The following is a 20,353-nucleotide window of genomic DNA, read 5'->3' on the forward strand; positions in this document are numbered from 1 at the left end:
GCTGGCCGGGCTGAGGGACACCCTCCCACTCCCCTGCATGAATGTCGTGCACCGGGCCACTAGTTTCATATAAATGGAATCATAATATATGGTCCTTTTTTCACTTTTGTTTACGAGATTCATCATGTTGCATGTATCAGTACTTTGTTCCTTTTTATGGCTGAACAATATTCCATTATACGAATATACCATGCTTTGTCTATCTGTTCACCTATTAATGTATATTTGTTTTCATCTTTTGGCTATTAAGAATAATGCTATGAACATTTTGTGTGGACATATGCTTTTAGTTCTTTTAGGTATATACTGCGAGTGGAATTGCTAGGTCATATGGTAGGTAGCATATTTAACTTTTTGAGGAACTTAGTAATTCATTTTTTAATATACTTTTTATTTTGGATAATTTTAGATGTACAAAGAAGTTGCAAAGATAGTAGATTTCCTATATAACTATAACCCATCTTCCCCTAATGTTAACATCACATAAACCATAAAATATACGTCAAAGCAAAGAAGCCGACATTGGCCCTGGATGGTGTGCTAAGTGGTTAGAATGTCAGCCTAAGAAGAAGAAGAAGAAGCCAATATTGGTATATTACTAGACTTTATTTGAATTTCACCAGTTTTTCCACTAATGTCTTTTTTCGTTCCAGGATACCACCATATTGTTGTGTCTCCTTAGACTCCTGTGACAGTTTCTCAGTCTTTATTTGTTTCTCATTTCCTTGGTAGCTTTTAGGAAACTGGTGAGGAACTTTGTAGAATGTCCCTCTCTTTTGGTTTGTCTGATATTTTCCCCATAATTAGATTGGGTTACGAATTTGGGGGAAGAATACCACAGAGGTAAATTATGCTTCTCATCACATTAGAATTTAGGGTGTTATCACCTTGATTACTTAGTTAATGCAGTTGTGATTGAAAAAAAGGGTTATTTGGAAATTAAACTCACAGGGTGATCCGATCATAAATTCCAGGTCATGGTGGGTAGTCATGCCCCAGGCATATAACTTTTTTAGTAAAAGCTTTGTCTTTGCCTTAAGCAGGCCGTACCCCCAAGAGAGCACATAATATTAACTGTCCTATAATCACATCCCAAAATTGCTTCTTCCCACCTTTTTTTTTTTTTTTAATGTCTTTTTTTTTTTTTTAATATATTTTATTGATTTTTTACAGAGAGGAAGGGAGAGAGATAGAGAGTTAGAAACATCGATGAGAAACATCGATCAGCTGCCTCCTGCACATCCCCCACTGGGGACATGCCCGCAACCCAGGTACATGCCCTTGACCGGAACCGAACCCGGGACCCTTCAGTCCGCAGGCCGACGCTCTATCCACTGAGCCAAACCGGTTTCGGCACTTCTTCCCACCTTTATTTAATCTTTGTTTCCTCCTTAATCTCAAATGCATAAAAGAAATTGCAAGTTGTTGTTATCAGCAGCTTTTATCTCAGTCTGTTGAGATCATGCTTCCAGGGGTGTTCTCCTTTTGGCTTAATTGTTATAAACATTCTCTACAGGTTTGGACGTTTCTTACGTCGACACAGTGTTTGTCAGATTTTTCCACTGTTATTTTTCCCTTTCCATATTTTTTGGAAATGAGTCACCAAGTGCAGCCTACAATCAAGTGGGGAGGAAAGTTAAACTTTAACTCTTTGAGGGTGGGTATATCTACATATATCATTTGGAAATCTTTGGTAAGGAAGATTTGAGCCCCCATTTTATTTATTTATTTATTTATTTGTATCAATATAAATTTTTTTTTTTTAGTTTTATTGCTTAAAGTATTACAAAGGGTATTACATATGTTTCCTTTCCCCACCCCCCAACCCCCGGCCTTGACAATCCCCTCGCCTCCCCTACTCCCCAGTGTCTTATGTCCATTGGTTATGCTTATATGCATGCATTATAAGTCCTTCGGTTGATCTCTTACCCCCCCCCTTCTGCCCCCCTACCCTCCCCAGCCTTCCCGCTGCAGTTTGACAGTCTGTTTGAGGCAGCTCTGCCTCTGTATCTATTTTTGTTCATAAGTTTATAGTGGTCTTTATTATCCATGAATGAGTGAGATCATGTAGTATTTTTCTTTCATTGACTGGCTTATTTCACTTAGCATAATGCTCTCCAGTTCCATCAATATAAATTTTACATATTTATTTTCTACTTTGAGTTATATTCTAATACTGCTTCATTAATTTTGTTGCTCATATCATTCCAGCATTCACTTTTTGGGACTCTTTCCTGTGTCCTTTGACACTCCCTTAACCTTTTTAAATATTTCCTTACCTTCTGACACTGTAATATGCTCTAGGCCAGTGATTTGCAACTGGTGTGTCTCAAGAATTTTTAAAACATGCAATACCTATTTAGTCAGGGACACTGACCTCTTTTCCCTAAAATTGTCAAATAAAAAAAAATGACAACAGTCTTCACCTTTGTGGTATTCTTCCCCCAAACTTGTAACCCAATCTAATTATGAGAAAAACATCAGACAAACCCAAATAGAGGGGCATCCTGTACCCCCTAAACTGTCAGTGACATGAGAAACTTGTCCGGTGTGAATGAATCAATTATGCCATTTTTGTTGTTGTTTGTCATTTAGGCCAAAAAATACATTTTTTTGGTGTGCCACAGAATTTTAGTAATTAGTTCATGTATACCATGAGATGAAAAAGGTTGAAAATCGTGGCTCTAGGTTCATCTTCTATTTTTCCTGTCCTAGGCCAAAACCATCTATTTCTCCAAGGAGCCCTGAGGCACTGTTAAGTAAATTGCCCACTTAAGTAAATGGTAGAACCTGGATTCCAAACAAAATCTGAATTCACAACTCATGGTCTTAACCACAATACTGGACAGCATGCAACTGAAGGCGCTTTGGCAGTTTTTAATCATATTCCATCTATGAGCCAGCCTTAAGGATGGAATTTATAGTCAGTTTACACCGAATAACTACTGTACCCTGGCAATTTTATACTGATTTTTTAAACTAATTACTAGCCACTAATAATGACTGTCAGTATTTTGGTGCATTTACTTCTATATATGCATACAAATGTATCTTTAAATTTTGTTATATTATTCTTGTGGCAGGACAGTGGGAAGTTAGGAAGATTCCTGGGCAAGTGGAATGGGAAAACTGAGACAATAAATTGGGGGTTTTTTGTTTGTTAATATTCACCCCAGGATATTTTTTCCATTGATTTTTTTTTTTTAAAGGGAGTGGATTGGGAGGAGGAGAGAGATGGAAAGGGAGGGAGGGGAACATCTATGTGAGAGAGACACATTGACTGACTGCCTCCTGCAAGTACCCTGCAACCCAGGTACATACCCTTGACTGGGAATCAAACCCACTACCCTTTGGTGCCTGGGTCGACACTCTAACCACTGAACAACATCAGCCAGGCAATACAGGAAAATTAAACCAGGCCCAATAGTTTGGGCAGTGGCAGCCAGCTTGTGAATTGCAAGCCCTTATCTTCCCCAACCAAGGACACTTGAGAGTAAATGGTTTATAGCTCTCTTACCTAACCAGAGAATACATAGCTTAAATCACCTGGCCTGGGAAAATAGAGAACAAAAACCCAATTAATACCACTTATGCCAGCTAAATTCAAGGGCAAATGAAGTTTGGGGGACAAATAACAAAAACCTCAAAAACATTGAATGATATCACTTGAGGGATTAATCTAGTAGGAAAGATAGCTGCTAGGGCAGGAGGAGGGAAAGGAAAAAGGGGGCAGGGGTCATCTCACCCACTGAACAAAAAAGTCAGCAGTATTGGAAGAAAGGAAGATGGCGGCTTAGGTAAATGCCTGTACTCACTGCCTCCTACAACCACATCAGAATTACAACTAAAATACAGAACAGTCATCATCCAGAACCACTAGAAAGCTGGCTGAATGGAAATCCTACAACTAGAAAAGTAAAGAATAGCAAGGACCTACAACCAAGATTATTCTACCCAGCAAAGCTATCATTTAGAGTTGAAGGTCAGATAAAGAGCTTCACAGACAAGAAAAAGCTAAAGGAGTTCACCACCACCAAACCAGTATTATATGAAAGTTTGTAAGGTATTCTTTAAGAAGAGGGAGGAGAAAAAGAAAAAGATAAAAAATACGAATAAAATGGCAACAAGTACATACCTATCAACAACTGAACCTAAAAATCAAAATAAACAAACAAGAAATCTAATGAACAAAATAAACTGATGAATAAAATAGAATCAGAGGCATGGAAATGGAACAGATTGACAATTCTCAGAGGAAGTGGGGTGGAGGGCGGGAAGAGATTAAATAAAGATCTTATATGCATGTATGCATTACCTATTGGCACAGACAATAGGGTGGTGAAGGCCTGGGGTGGGGTGGGAACTGGGTGGAAGGGTACACTGTGGGGGAAAGTGGAACATCTATAATAATCTCAACAATAAAGATTAAAAACAAAAAGAAGTCATCAGCTGTCTTGGGACTTGCCAAGATAAAATTGGCAGATGTTCTCATAAATTCCTGAAAAAGCCCCAACATTGTAAAAGGGGGACCTTGAAATCTAGTCTATCTGCAGGGAAACCTTTGAACCTATAGTGGGAAAAGTATAAAACCCTTGAACCCCCACCAGGTGAGGCACTCAGACTGCCGAGTTGCCTATTTGTGCTTTATGCCAAGTGTATTCTTAATAAATTTGCTTGCTTTGCTTCAACACTGCTTTCTGTCACTCATCTGAATTCTTTCTGGAAAGTGTGACAAGAACCTAGGACAGTGATGGTGAACCTATGACACGCGTGTCAGAGGTGACACGCGAACTCATTTTGTTGGTTGATTTTTCTTTGTTAAATGGCATTTAAATATATAAAATAAATATCAAAAATATAAGTCTTTGTTTTACTATGGTTCCAGATATCAAAAAATTTCTATATGTGACACAGCACCAAAGTTAGGGTTTTTCAAAATGCTGACACGCCAAGCTCAAAAGGTTCGCCATAACTGACCTAGGAGGAGAGAGCCCACTCACACTCAGACAGTTCTCCACTCTGATTTTTAAATTTGATATGCATTAATATAGATGATTTTGGTCACAGCTTAACCAAAATGAATTTGGTCAAAGTGTAACCAAAATTTGATCCTGCTGTTTCTGTTGTCACTGGTGATTAAGATGAAAGTGAGTTGCTCTAGGGCAGTGGTTGGCAAACTCATTAGTCAACAGAGCCAATTATCAACAGTACTTCTTCAAAATATACTCGCCCAGGCCGAAAACCGACTTATGCGCATGGGCCATGAAGTTTCAATCGCACTGTACCTGTGCCCGCATGTGGTATTTTGTGGAAGAGCCACACTCAAAGGGCCAAAGAGCCGCATGTGGCTCTCGAGCCGAAGTTTGCCGATCACGGCTCTAGGGTTAATCTCTTTTACCTTAATCTCTTGCCCCATAAGTGATAAACATCTGTCTTGGTTTATCAAATAATCCTCAAATTGTTATTACTAAGACTTATCTTTCTTCCCTTTGTAGCAATAGTTAAGTGCTTCTGGCAGGGCACACCTGACAGCCCACACTTCAAAACAGCCAATCACATCCTGCTCATATCCCATCCCAAACAAACCCCACATGGTGTGACCAGCTGGTTTGGAAGGATCATCTAACTATATGTCCCCTGTACTACCTTCTTTGATCTCATCCCCATTTCTGCCTTTGATCACCAGTAGTTTAATTTCACTTCAGGCAGTTTTTCTCACATAAATATAAATCATTTTTTATTCCCTTCTCCCAGCCTTTCTCTCAGTTATTCCCAGAAATGTTTCTTTTTCCCTCCTTTACCTTCTCTCATTCTCCTTCTTTTATAGGCTGAAAAATAACTGTCATTATGAAAGATAAAATACAGGTAGTGCTAGTCACATACTCCTATCAAGGAAAACAAAGAGTGTACAGTTTGGGGTAGAATTAGGTATAATAATCTCTTCATCCCTCCATTCTGCCCAAATTATACCTATTTTTCTTCAGGTACTAGCATTCAAGCTAAATAATTTTATTTTTAATTTTATGTAAATACAGTTGGCATTCTTTTCATTGTACATATACAAAGTTTTGTTCACTTACATGCATTAAATAACTTTATAATAAATCAGGATCTAATTACCAATCAAAACCTTTAGTGGAGAAATGAGTTGTTTCCTAGAATGTGTAGTTTTGTATCAGAATTCATTTGTAAATTAGGCATCCCCTCCCCTTAACTGCTGATTTTAAATGTGTGCAATCCACTTTTTGAAAGACAAAATATATATGTATATGTAACAAGCTTAAAGTTTCCACTGAATTAGCCACATGGATAAGAGGGGTTACTTGACTGCCTGGAAAGGGAATCACAGGCTGGTAGAACCTTGGAATGTGGCCGTTTCCTGGTTTTTAGCCAAGCTATGGATTTACTTGTTTTGTGTTTTTAGCCAAGCTATGTATTTATTTTTGCCAGTGTTCTCAAATGTGAGTTCCCTATGGCCTGCCTGCAAACTCACAAGGGACTACGTGTGTAATTAGAATGTCACGTTTTCAGAGAGACCAAATACTGCATCAGTGGTACATTTTCATCCTTTAGGAGAGTTTATATGAAGGATAAGTTGTAGTCACAAGGCTGGTGAGCATGGAACCAGATCCCAGGGTAGGGGGTTTGTTGCTGTATTTAATAGCAAGTGTCATATCTCTGCTGTAGAAATGGAGATACATATCAAAGACATTTCCTTTGATTGACTGGTTAGGACATAAGTCTTTCTCTTTGGAATTCTCTTTTTTTAAGGGTCCATGTTCTCTGACTTTTTATTAGAACATTTACTCTTAGAATCAGTTGATTAGGTGAATCTTTTATTTTTATTTTTTAAATTAAATTAAATCTTTATTGTTCAGATTATTACAGTTGTTCCTCTTCCCCCCCCCCCAAAGATCCCTCCACCTGGTTCCCCTCCCACCCTCCGCCTCACCCCCCCCCACCCCCACTGTCCTCCTTCATAGGTGCACGATTTTTGTCCAGTCTCTTCCCGCATCCCCCCCACCCCTTTCCCCCCCCCCCAAGAATAGTCAGTCCACTCCCTTTCAATGCCCCTGATTCTATTATAATCACCAGTTCATTCTGTTCATCAGATTATTTATTCACTTGACTTTTAGATTCACTTGTTGATAGATGTGTATTTGTTGTTCATAATTTGTATCTTTACCTTTTTCTTCTTCTTCCTCTTCTTAAAGGATACCTTTCAGCATTTCATATAATACTGGTTTAGTGGTGATGAACCCCTTTAGCTTTTCCTTATCTGAAGCTCTTTATCTGACCTTCAATTCTGAATGATAGCTTTGCTGGGTAAAGTAATCTTGGTTGTAGATTCTTGGTATTCATCACTTTGAATATTTCTTGTCATTCCCTTCTGGCCTGCAAAGTTTCTGTTGAGAAATCAGCTGACATTCGTATGGGTACTCTCTTGTAGTAATTGACTGTCTTTCTCTTGCTGCTTTTAAGATTCTCTCTTTGTCTTTTGCTCTTGGCATTTTAATTATGATGTGTCTTGGTGTGGTCCTCTTTGGATTCCTTTTGTTTGGGGTTCTCTGCGCTTCCTGGACTTGTAAGTCTATTTCTTTCACCAGGTAGGGGAAGCTTTCTGTCATTATTTCTTCAAATAGGTTTTCAATATCTTGCTCTCTCTCTTCTTCTGGCACCCCTATAATTCGGATGTTGGTACGCTTGAAGCTGTCCCAGAGGCTCCTTACACTAACTTCGTATTTTTGGATTCTTTTTTCATTTTGCTTTTCCTGTTGGGTGTTTTTTGTTTCTTCGTATTTCAAATCTTTGACTTGATTCTTGTGATCCTCTGATCTGCTGTTGGGAGTCTGTATAATATTCTTTATTTCAGTAAGTGTATGCTTAATTTCTAGTTGGTCCTTTATCACAACGTCGACGGTCTCACTAGATTTCTTGAGGGTCTCATTAAGTTTATCGGTGGTTTCTAGAAAATTCTTGAAAAACCTTAAAAGTGTGGTTTTGAACTCTATATCCAGTAGTTTGCTTTCCTCCATTTCTGTCATTTGTGTCCTGTTTCTTTGTCTCGGCATTTTTTATGCTTCGCTGTGTCGATAGAGTGGCTTTCTGTGCTAAGTATCCTATTGGGCCCAATGGCTCAGCCTCCCCAATTACCTGAGGAGGACACTCTTGGTGCACCGCCTTGTAGGCTTTGTGCACAGTCTTGTTGTAGTTAAGCCTTCATTGTTGTAGGTAACACTGGGAGGGATTGACCTCCAGGCCAATTGGCTGTGAGAATCAGCTGTTTCTGCAGTGGGAGAACTGGCTCCTGGATCTCTAAAGAGGTGCTAATCTAGCCTCTGCTTGAGGCTACTCAGCAGAAGCCAGCTGTAAAGCAATGCAAGTTGCCCTGGGGCCTTGGGCCAGCTGCAGTTTGTTAAGTAATTTTCAGATTACAAAGGGCCAGGCCTTTCACATGCAAAAGCCTCAGTGGGCAGCTTGGGTGGGGCGGGGTCCTAGGGGATCAACAGGGCGGAGCGAGCAGTTACGGCTGCTCTCATTCCTGCCCTCAGAAGCCCTGGCAATCAATCGCTGTGAGCACCTCCGAGAGAAAGCTGCCCTTGAGTTCCAACCGATGCCAGACAGTCCCGTTTCTCCCGTATGAGTCTGGGTCCCCAGAGACTCGCCCGGAACTGGAGCTCAGAGCTTGAGACTCCCTCCCGATTGAAAAAGACAATCGTGTCCTCAGCTACCAGCCCTCTCCGCATGCACCTCCACACCTTTGTATTTTACTTCCGCACCTCACCTCCTCTGAGTCTCGGTATGCTTTTCTCTTTCCTTCTAGTTTTAGAATTTCCACTCAGCCTGCCTTCCTGTGGTTCTGGATGATATCTGTTTCATCTTTTAGTTGTATTTTTGAAGTGGTTGTGCGAGGCAGCAATTTCCGGTGTTTACCTATGCCGCCATCTTGTTTTTTTCTCCTCTATTCTAGGTGAATCTTTTGATATGTTAGTAACATTATACTTTCCCCAAACTACCATAATCCTCTAAACTTGACATACTAGTAGCTTTTCAGACGTTCAGTCTCAGCTAACCATTTACTAACTTTGTTAGGGGAGATTACCATATTTATAGGTGACCAATTTAATCTCTTATTGAGTTTTGTAGCTCTCACAAATTTCACTCTAGATGAGTAACATTTTCTAATTTGAAATTGAGGAGTGGTTAGTTACTGTATTGTGCTTATCCTTACTATTTTTCACCTTGTTATTAACTGTAAGTTTTTTCCTATCTGTTTCAGGACATACCGTAATTCTGAATCATGTCTGATAACGGAGAACTGGAAGACAAGCCTCCGGCGCCTCCTGTGAGAATGAGCAGTACCATTTTTAGCACTGGAGGCAAAGACCCTTTGTCAGCTAATCACAGTTTGAAACCTTTGCCCTCTGTTCCAGAGGAAAAAAAGCCCAGAAATAAAATCATCTCTATATTCTCAAGCACAGAGAAAGGTAAATAGTACTGTGACTTCAAGAGTCTGTTATTATTTTGTTACCCATTTGATATCTCTTTAATTAAAGTATATTGTTGATTTTTCTTTTTTATGGTGAGAACAATAAACATCCAAGAAAACAATTGGTGGTGGTATATAGGCACTATTAGAAAGACTAGTGTATTTTAAACTATGATAGAAAAGAATAAAACTAAAGTTGTTGCTCAACAAGCTTGTATGTCCAGTGATTTTTTGTACTCATCTCTTCATTTTCATTTGGGCTATAGTCGTGGCTCCCCAACATAAATAAAATCTATGATATTTGAGAAAGATCTGCTATTATAAGAATTGTGATATAGTCTACAGTACCATGTTTAAAATCCCTGGAGCCAACTTTGTTTTGGAATTGAGAGGTTTTCTGATTTTGAGAGCAGTAGTAATGCTGTTTTGTTTTGTTTTTTACCATGTGTGCTATAATGCCCTCAGAAGCATCTGAGGCAGCACTCAGCAATCAATATGTGAACGTATCTTTGGCAAACATGAGTCTAGCCCACAGTTTCTCAACCTCATTATGATTGCACAGTGAAAGAGTTGTTTCATGAAACTTTTGTTTCAGTGATGTGTGTACAGACATACTTTTTATTGTGTTTCCCAGATAACCGTGTTTTTGGTTTTTTTATTTAGAAATTGAAGGTTTGCTCTCTCTCCATCTCTCCCTCTCTCCCTCCCTCCCTCCCTCCCTCTCTCCCTCCCTGCCTTCCTCCTTCTCTCCCCCTCTCTCTCCTTCTGCCCTCTCTCTCTCTCCCTTTCCCTCTCTCCCTCCGTCTTTCTCTCTCCCTGTCCCCCTCTTACTCTCTCCCATTCCCTCTTTCTCTCTTTCTCTAAAATAAAATAAAAAATAAATAAATTGAAGGTTTATGGTAACCTTGCATTGAGCCACTCTATCAGCACCATTTTTCCAACATTTGCTCATTTCATGTCTGTGTGTCACATTTTGGTAATTCTCACAATATTTCAAACGTTTTTATTATTTTATTTGTTATAGTAAGTTGTGATTGGTGATCTTTGATGTTACTAACATAATTGTTTCGGGGCACTACAAAACACACTTACAAACCACACCTATGTAAGATATCAAACTTAATAGATAAATGTTGTGTGTGTTTTAACTGATCCAGTGACTGGTCATTTCCCCATTTCTCTCCCTCTCCTTGGGCCTGCCTATTTCCTGAGACAACAATATTGACATCAGGCCAATTAATAACTTTACAATGGCCTCTAAGTGTTCAAATGAAAGGAAGAGTTGCATATTTGTTACTTGAAATCAAAAGCTAGAAATGACTACGTTTAGTGGGGAAAGCTGAGGTAGGAATAAAGCTAGGCCTCTTGCACCAAACAGCCAAGTTCTTGAAGGAAATTAAAAGTGCAATTCCAGTGAACGTACGAATGATAAGAAAGCAGGACAGTCTTATTGCTGATATGGAGAGTTTTAGTGGTCTGGATAGAAGATCAAACTCGGCACAGCATTTCCTTAAGCCAAAGCCTAATCCAGAGCAAGGCTCTAACTTTCTTCACTTCTATGAGAGCTGAGAGAGGTGAGGAAGCTGCAGAAGAAAAGTTGGAATCTAGCAGCGATTGGTACATGAGAAAGAGGTGTCTCCATAACAAACTGCAAGGTGAAGCAGGAAGTACTGATGTGGAAGCTCCTGAAAATTTATAAAGGTGGCTACACTAAACAACAGATCTTCAGTGTAAATGAAACAGCCTTTATATTGGAAGAAGATGCCATCTTAGGACTTTCATAGTAGTGAGAAGTCATTGCCTGGCTTCAAAGCTTCAAAGGACAGGCTGACTCTCTTGTTAGGGACTAATGCAGCTAGTGACTTTAAGTTGAAGCCAGTGCTCCCTTACCATTTCACTTCCTAGGGTCCTTAAGAATTGTGTGCTCTATAAATGGAACAACAAAGTCTGGATGACAGCACACCTGTTGACAACATGATTTACTGAATATTTTAAGCCCACTATTGATATCTACTGCTAAGGAAAAAAGATTCCTTTCAAAATACCACTGCTCATTGATAGTACACCTGGTCACCCCAGAGCTCTGATGGAGATGTACAGCAGGATTAATGTTTTCATGTTTGCTAACACAGCATCCATTCTGCAGCCCATAGATCTAAGAGTAGTTTTGACTTTCAAGTCTTATGCTTTAAGAAATAAAAATTTTTACAAATATATTTTTATTGATTTCAGAGAGGAAGGGAGAGGGAGAAAGAGATAGAAACATCAATGATGAGAGAAAATCATCAATTAGCTGCCTCATGCCCCACACTAGGGATCGATCTTGCAACCCAGGCATGTGCCCTGACCGGGAATCGAACCAAGTCCTCCTGGTTCACAGATGGATGCTCAACCACTGAGCCACGCCAGATGGGCAACAGATAAATTTTGGAAGACTGTATCTGCCATCGATAATAAGTCCTCTGATGGATCTGGGCAAATAAATTGAAAACCTTCTGGAAAGGACTCACCATTCTAGATGCCATTAAGAAAATATGTGATTCATGGGAAGAGGTCAGAATATCAACATTAACAGGAGTTTGAAACAAGCTGATTCCAAACCTCATGGATGATTTCACTGGAAGAAGTTAACTGCATGTGTGGTAGAAATAGCAGGAGAACTAGAATTAGAAGTGGAGCCTGAGGATGTGACTGAATTGCTGCAATCTCATGACAAAAATTGAACAGGTAAGGAGTTGCTTATTGATGAACAAAGAAAGTGGTTTCTTAAGATGAAATCTACCCCTGGTGAAGATGCTATGAAAATTGTTGAAATGGCAACAAATAATTTGAAATATACATAAACTTAATTGATAAAGCAGCAGCAGGGTTTGAGAGAATTGGCTCCAATTTTGAAAGAAGGCCTGTGAGTAAAGTGCTATCAGACAGCATTGTTTGCCAAAGAGAAATCTTTGGTGAAAGGAAGAGTCAATCCATACAGCAGGCACCATTGTCTTCTAATAAACTGCCACAGCCACCCCAACCTGCAGGCACTACCACCCTGATCAGCCATCAACATCAAGGCAAGGTCCTCCGCCAGCAAAAAGATTATGACTCCATGAAGACTCAGATGATAGCATTTTTTAGCAATAAAATATTTTTAAATTTAATATGTACATTATACTTTTTAGACATAATGCTACTGGACACTTAATAGACTATAATATAGTGTAGACATAACCTTTCTATGCACTGGAAAGCCAAAATATCCGTGTAACTCTCTTCATTGTGATACTTATTATTGTGGTCTGGAACGAAACCTGCAGTATATCTGAGGTATCCGTGTACTGGGTCAGGATGTAAATCTGGTGGTGTGGGTTCTGGACAAAGATTTAAAGTTCAGAGTGAGATATATACTTAGGGGTAAAATTGCTGGACTGCAGGGCATTCCCATGTTTGACTTAACTAGATTTGACAGATTACTTTCCAAAGTGTTTTTTATGTTCATTCTCACCTACAGAACATAAATGTTCCCATTGTTGAACATCTAGCAAATCCCTGTTATTACAAGACTTTAATTTTTGCTAAATTGGGAGATGCAAAATGGTATCATCTCATTGTGGTTTTAATTTGCTTTTCCCTGATCACTCAGGAAATTGTCTTTCTATATGTTAATTTAGCATCATTTGTGTTTTCTGTGACATTCTTGAATCCTTTCTTCTATTAAGTTGTTATTATTTATTGATAAACATTTCTAGTAGCCTACAAACTGATCCTATGTAAGTTATATGTTATCCATATACATAAAGGCTAAGCAACTGTCTGACCGTTCAACCAATAGCTATGATGCGCAATGACCACCAGGGGGCAGACAGCGCAGGAGCTGCCGAGTGTTGATGACTTGGTAGCGACAGTTCTCAGGTGACGCATCCCGGAACCAGAGAGGAGGGAGCCCAATTCCAGAGTACGTCACCTGAGAACCACCTTCTTACAATCCAGGACCCCTTCGGGGATGTCGGAGAGCCAGTTTTGGCTCAATCCCTGCAGGCCAACTGGGGAGGAACTGCGGGAGGTTGGCTCCAGGGCGTGCCAAGCCCATCTTGCCCAGTCCTACCCCACTAGCCACCTTCTAATTAATTTCCTTTCAATGTGCACTAGGGCAATAGTTAAATATAATTTTTCAGGTTATGATTTGCCTTTTCACCCTTTCAGTGGTATCCATTGATGAATAATTTTGGTGTTGTTGAATTGATCAATCTCTTTGCTTTATGGTTGAGCTTTTTGTGTTTTAAGAATTTGTTGCCAAATTAGGGATCAAAGATATTTTCTTAGGCTTTTCTAAAAGTATTGCAGTTTGTCTTTATAATATAAATCTTTGAACTAATCTCGATTTGGTTTTTGTGGATCTGTACAGAGAGATCAATTTTCATTTATTTATTTAAATACTAGAGCCCTGTTGCATGAAAAGATTTGTGTAATAAGCCTTCCCTTCCCCTGGCTGCCTGCACCGGTTTTCCTTCGACACTGGGGACCCAGGCCTTGGCTCCGGCCAGAGCTGCCTTCAAAGCCTTCGCTGCTCCAGGTGGAGGAGCCTCCTTCAGTCTTCCCTCTGCCGCTTCCAGCCTACATATGCAAATTAACCATCATCTTTGTTGGTGGTTAATTTGCATATCTCGCAGATTAGCCAATGGGAAGCGTAGTGAAGATTCAGTCAATTACCCTGTTTGTCTATTATTAGATAGGATATTTTTATTGATTTCAGAGAGGAAGGGAGAGGGAGAGAGAGATAGAAACAGCAATGATAAGAGAGAACCATCAATCGACTGCCTCCCACAGGCCCCACACCAGGTATAAGCCCACAACCTGGGCATGTGCCCTGGCCAGGAATTGAACTGTAACCTCCTGGTGCATAAGGCTATGCTTAACCACTGAGCCGTGCCGACGGGGTTTTTCACTTTTTTAAACCAGTATTCCAGATCATTTTTTAAATTTTTATTATTTCCCCACTGCCCTGCAACTCTAGCCATTATCTGTCAGGTTTCCATGTGTACCAGGGTCTGTTTCTCTGTTCTCCATTTTTATTACATTGGCTTATGTGTCTGTACCTGAGCTAATACTTTACTGCCTTAATTCCTATTGTTTATAATTCTTAATAGAGCAGATTGCTACCAGGTTCTTTTTCAGGATCTTTTGGCCCTTTACTCTTTATCCTTTTAGAATATGCTTATCTGTAGGGGTTTTTTTTAAGCCTCAGTTTTTTTGTTACTGTTAATCCTCACCTGAGGTGGCGTGAGAAACATCAATGTGAAAGAGAATCATCAATTGGTTTCCTCCTGCACGAGCTCCAGTTGGGACTCAGGATTGAACCTGAAACCCTTCAAGTGCCCAAGCCGGTACTCTAACCACTGGGCAGTGCACACGGCCAGGGCAAGCCTGTTGATTTTTTTTTCTGTTGCTTTTTTTTTTTTGTCTTTTTTCTTCTTTATTGATTAAGGTATTACATATGTGTCCTTTTCTCCCCCTCTCCCCCTCCCCCCCCACTAATGCCCCCACCCACCTGTTGTCTGTGTCCATTGTTTATGCTTATATGCATGCATACAAGTTTTTTGGTTGATCTCTCCCCCTTAACCCCACCCTCCCCTACCTTCCCTCTGAGGTTTGACGGTCTGATCAATGCTTCTCTGTCTCTGGATCTGTTTTTGTTCATCAGTTTATGTTGTTCATTATATTCCACAAATGAGTGAGATCATGTGATACTTATCTTTCTCTGACTGACTTATTTTGCTTAGCATAATGTTCCAGGTCCATCCATACTGTTGCAAATGGTAGGAGTTCCTTCCTTTTTACAGCGGTGTAGTATTCCATCGTGTAGATGTACCACAGTTTTTTAATCCACTCATCTGCTGATGGGCACTTAGGCTGTTTCCAAATCTTAGCTATTATAAATTGTGCTGCTATAAACATAGGGGTGCATATATCCTTTCTGATTGGTGTTTCTGTTTTCTTGGGATATATTCCTAGAAGTGGTATTACTGGATCAAATGGGAGTTCCATTTTTAAATTTTTGAGGAAACGCCATACTGTTCTCCACAGTGGCTGCACCAGTCTGCATTCCCACCAGCAGTGCATGAGGGTTCTCTTTTCTCCACATCCTCTCCAGCACTTCTCATTTGTTGATTTGTTGATGATAGCCATTCTGACAGGTGTGAGATGATACCTCATTGTCATTTTGATTTGCATCTATTGGATGATTAGTGCCTTTGAGCATGTTTTCATATGTCTCTTGGCCTTCTTTATGTCCTCTTTCGAAAAGTATCTAGGTCCGTTGCCCATTTTTTTATTGGGTTGTTTATTTTCCTTTTGTTAAGTTGTATGAGTTCCCTGTAAATGTTGGAGATTAAACCCTTATCGGAGATAACATTGGCAAATATGTTCTCCCATGCAGTGGGCTTTCTTGTTGTTTTGTTGATGGTTTCTTTTGCTGTACAGAAGCTTTTTATTTTGATGTAGTCCCATTTATTTATTTTCTCTTAGTTTCCATTGCCCGAGGACAGGGGTGGGCAACCTTTTTGTGAGTGCGTGCCAAAACCAGCAAAATCTCTGACTCAAAATTCTTCTGCGTGCCAACCCTAATTTTTTGAGAACATGTTACACCTACTTGGTATAAAGTGTACGTATGTGAAGAACCTTGAAGAAATAATAAAATTCATTCGAGCGACAAAAGCACAGTATATGATGATGAAAAATACATTTATTTTTTAATGTATACATGTACATTGATAGTCCGACAGAAAACTTTATGATTCCGTTTGATATTATCAGTGGGACTTCTTCTGCTGCATCACTGATGACAGAGATTTTACATCAGATTTATATTTCGTGACCTTCAGAGATATGCACGAGCTACTACTTTCATCCGTCAGGCTACTCCTATTACGAGACTTAACAAAATTCATCACTGAGAACAAAGATTCACCAGTGTATGTGGATGAAACCAAAACACTGGTCAGATCTAGGAAGGCAGGGAGAGTTTAGGCAGAGGCATAGAAATTGCTCTTCCCCTCTCTCGTCAATCCATGTCTATGGTCTTTAAAATAACTTGTTATGTAAAATCATTTATTTATCTAAGATGCACCTACAGTGAATATCTGAAAAATAAAAAAGTCGATATTAAGAAAAAAATTGTAAATGGAAGATTATAAGAGAGGGTTTCACGTGCCAGCAAAAGTTACTGGCGTGCCATGTTTGGCATGCGTGCCAGGGGTTACCCACCCCTGCCCTAGGAGCTGTATCAATGAAAATAATGCTTCGACATATGTCTGAGATTTTGCTGCCTGTGGATTCCTCTAAGATTTTTATGTTTTCCCACCTTACGGTTAAGTCCTTTATCCATTTTGAGTTTATTTTTGTGTATGGTGTAAGTTGGTGGTCTAGTTACTTTTTTTTTTTTTTGCATGTATCTGTCCAATTTTCCCAACACCATTTATTGAAGAGACTGTCTTGACTTCATTGTATGTTCTTGCCTCCTTTGTCAAATATTAATTGAGCATAGTGGTTTGGGTCGATTTCTGGGTTCTCTATTCTAGTCCATTGGTCTATATGTCTGTTCTTGTGCCAGTACCCGGAAGTTTTGAGAACAGTACCAGGCTTTGTAATACAGCTTGATATCTGGTATTGAGATCCCTCCTACTTTGTTCTTTCTCAGGATTGCTGCAGCTATTCGGGGTCTTTTTTTATTCCAGATGAATTGTTGGAGAGTTCTAGGTCTGTGAAATAATGCTGTTGGTATTTTAATGGGGGTTGCATTGAATCTGTAGATTGCTTGGGTAGTATGGACATTTTAATGATGTTGAATCTATCAATCCATGAACACGGTATGTTCTTCCACCTGTTTATGTCTTCCTCTGTCTCTTCTTTCAGCGTCCTATAATTTTCCAAATATAGGTCTTTTACCGCCTTAGTTGTTTATTCCTAGTTGTTTATTTTTAATCTTTTTGTTGCAGTGGTAAGTGGGATTGTTTTTTTTAATCTCTCTTTCTGTAAATTCACTATTGGTGTATAAAATGCCATAGATTTCTGGGCGTTAATTTTGTATCCTGATACATTGCTGAATTCATTTATTAAGACTAACAATTTTTTGATGGAGTCTTTAAGGTTTTCCATGTACAGTATCATGTCATCTGCGGATAATGACAGTTTTACATCTTCTGTTCCAATTTGGATACCTTTTATTTCTTTTTCTTGTCTAATTGCTGTGGCAGGCCTGTTGATGTTTTTAGAATTGTATTACATTTGTTGGATAAGTTCGGGAGAATTGCATTTGGCTTTGTAGTTGAGACTACAGCATCTGTGGAGTCTCCCTTTGTAGCTTGTTTGGAGGAAGATTTAGAAGCACAGTCATTTTTCTGTTAAAGAGAGAGGGAGGATGTGAGGGCGATCTGGCTGCGACATCTGTCACCCCATTGATCGCCAGGGTTGATTCGGCTGATCTGGCTGGCTAGGCGGGTGTCCCCCTCCTCCCTCACCGATCCATGTGCGTCCCTCCCGAAGCTGCGCGCTCGGTCGAAGAGGACGACCTTCCCCCCCGAGGAGAGGACCGGTCTTCGGTCAAGGGTATACGAGTAGCTGCGCTCCCCTGCTAGAACCTCCAAACAAGCTCTCAAGAGAGAGGGAATATTTGGAGGGTAGTGTGCTCTTATTCCCTGAGACTCTTTCACTTATTTATTTATTTAAATATATTTTTACTGATTTCAGAGAGGAAGGGAGAGGGAGAGAGAGATAGAAACAGCAATGATAAGAGAGAACCATCAATCGTCTGCCTCCCACAGGCCCCACACCAGGGATAAGCCCACAACCTGGGCATGCGCTTTCCAACCCTATCTCCCCCACTTACTGTTCCTTCCTGACACAACTGTGGCCTGAAGCTTTGAGGATTAGGAATGAGGGGAAACTGTATGTGTGTATGCACATTTCATGCTTGTAAGAACACAGTAATCTACCTGCTTAACCACTACCAACATTTATGCAGTAGCATTCTCCTGCCTACCGTAAATCCCGAGCTGCTATTTTCCTCTTTAGTTTTGTCCTCATTTATTTCTGGGACATTCCTCATAGATTTTGTTTTATGATAAAGAGATTTGATGTAGAAAGGGAAGGTTACAATATCTGCTTAGTCTGTCATCTTTTTTAAAAAAAATGTATTTTATTGATATTTTACAAAGAGGAAGGGAGAGGGATAGAGAGTTAGAAACATCAATCAGCTGCCTCCTGCACACTCCCTACTGGGGAGGTGCCCGCAACCAAGGTACATGCCCTTGACCGGAATCGAACCTGGGACCCTTGAGTCCATAGGCTGACGCTCTATCCACTGAGCCAAACAGGTTAGGGCTTAGTCTGTCATCTTGAAACAGAAGTCTGAAGGGGGGGAAATGGTATCATTTTTATATATATTTATTTCAGAGAGGAAAGGAAAGGGAGAGAGAGATGAAACATCAATGATAAGAGAGAATCATTGACTGGCTGCCTCCTACTGGGGATTGAGCTTGCAACCCAGGCATGTGTCCCAACTGGGAATCGAACCATGACCTCTTGGTAGCTCGATGCTCGACCACTGAGCCACACCGGCTGGACTGTATCATTATTTTATTTTTTATTTTTTTCTGATTTATCATTATTTTAAAAGTCAAAATGGCCCAGCCGGTCTCATCATTAATGTTTCTCTCTCTCCCTCTCATTTCTCTCTGGAATGAATAAAAACATGTTTTTTAAAAAATCAAAATGACTGAAAGATTGTTGCTATTTCTAATGTAAAGCCTAGTCTACAGATATTTATTTTATTCTACTCAAATTTACACCCCTTTGTACTGTCCTTGTTAACAAACATCTAATATTTTCATTTAAAAAGAAAAAAGAATGACTTTGGAGTATCTTTAGTTATTCATTATTGGTTTTAATTAGTGTCATTGAAAAAATTAAGGAAACAAGAAATTATGCCTTTTTAAAAATTTATTTTTATTAATTGCAGAGAAGAAAGGATTGGGAGAGAAAGATAGAAACATCAGTGATGAGAGAGAATAATTGATTGGCTACCTACTGCACGCCCCACACTGGGGAATTGAGCCTGCAACCTGGGCATGTGCCCTGACTAGGAATCAAAGCATAACCTCCTGGTTCATAGGTCGACACTCAACCATCTGAGCCTTGCCAGCCGGACAATATGCCTTTTATGGCAACTTAATTGAACAAATCATTTTCACATCCCTGCTAATATGTATCATATGCACCCTGTGAGTCATCAGAGACATAGTGATAGGCAAAGTAGATGGTGTCCCTGCCCTCATGGCACCACTGATCAAAAACTACAGCATAGCCCTGACCCGTGTGGCTCAGCTGGTTGGAGCATTGTCCCATATACTGAAAGGTGGCAGGTTCCATCCCTGGTTGGGGCCAGCGCAAGTCTGTCTCTGTATCTCTCTTCACCCTATTTCCCCTTCTTCTCTCTAAAAAACAAAAAAGAACTGCAGCACATAATTATAAACTGAACTGTGATAGTAGAGATATTGTAAGATATCTGTCCTATCTGGGAAGGCTTCCTAAGGAAATGACATTTAAGTTGAAGGTTAAAAGATGAGTAAGTGAATATAGTTAGGAGGATTTTGATAGCTAAAACGTGTTTTCAATGCCTAGAAAAGAATTCCAGTGCCACAGACACAGGAGGGATCTCTTTCCACCCACCCACCTTAGCATATTCATGGAGCTAAGTACAGTCCTGCAAGATGTGAAAGCAGAGAGGGAGAGAGAATTATATAGCACTAGAGGCCTGATGCATGAAATTCATGCAAGAGTAGGCCTTCCTTCCCCCGGCTGCCAGCACCGGCTTCCCTC

At 39.9% G+C, this 20,353-nt stretch overlaps 1 protein-coding gene across 1 annotated transcript in view; it reads left to right on the forward strand.

Moving 5' to 3' along the window:
• Nucleotides 1–20,353, forward strand: part of PAK2 (p21 (RAC1) activated kinase 2) — a 111,129-nt gene that overhangs the window by 39,694 nt on the left and 51,082 nt on the right. Inside the window, exon 2 of the mRNA XM_036347415.1 lies at nucleotides 9,281–9,488. Within this exon, the coding sequence (XP_036203308.1) occupies nucleotides 9,302–9,488 (187 nt within the window). The 5' untranslated portion in view covers nucleotides 9,281–9,301. The remainder of the gene's footprint in view (nucleotides 1–9,280; nucleotides 9,489–20,353) is intronic.

Source organism: Myotis myotis, unplaced genomic scaffold (assembly GCF_014108235.1).
Source record: "Myotis myotis isolate mMyoMyo1 unplaced genomic scaffold, mMyoMyo1.p scaffold_m19_p_2, whole genome shotgun sequence".
NCBI lineage: Eukaryota > Metazoa > Chordata > Mammalia > Chiroptera > Vespertilionidae > Myotis > Myotis myotis.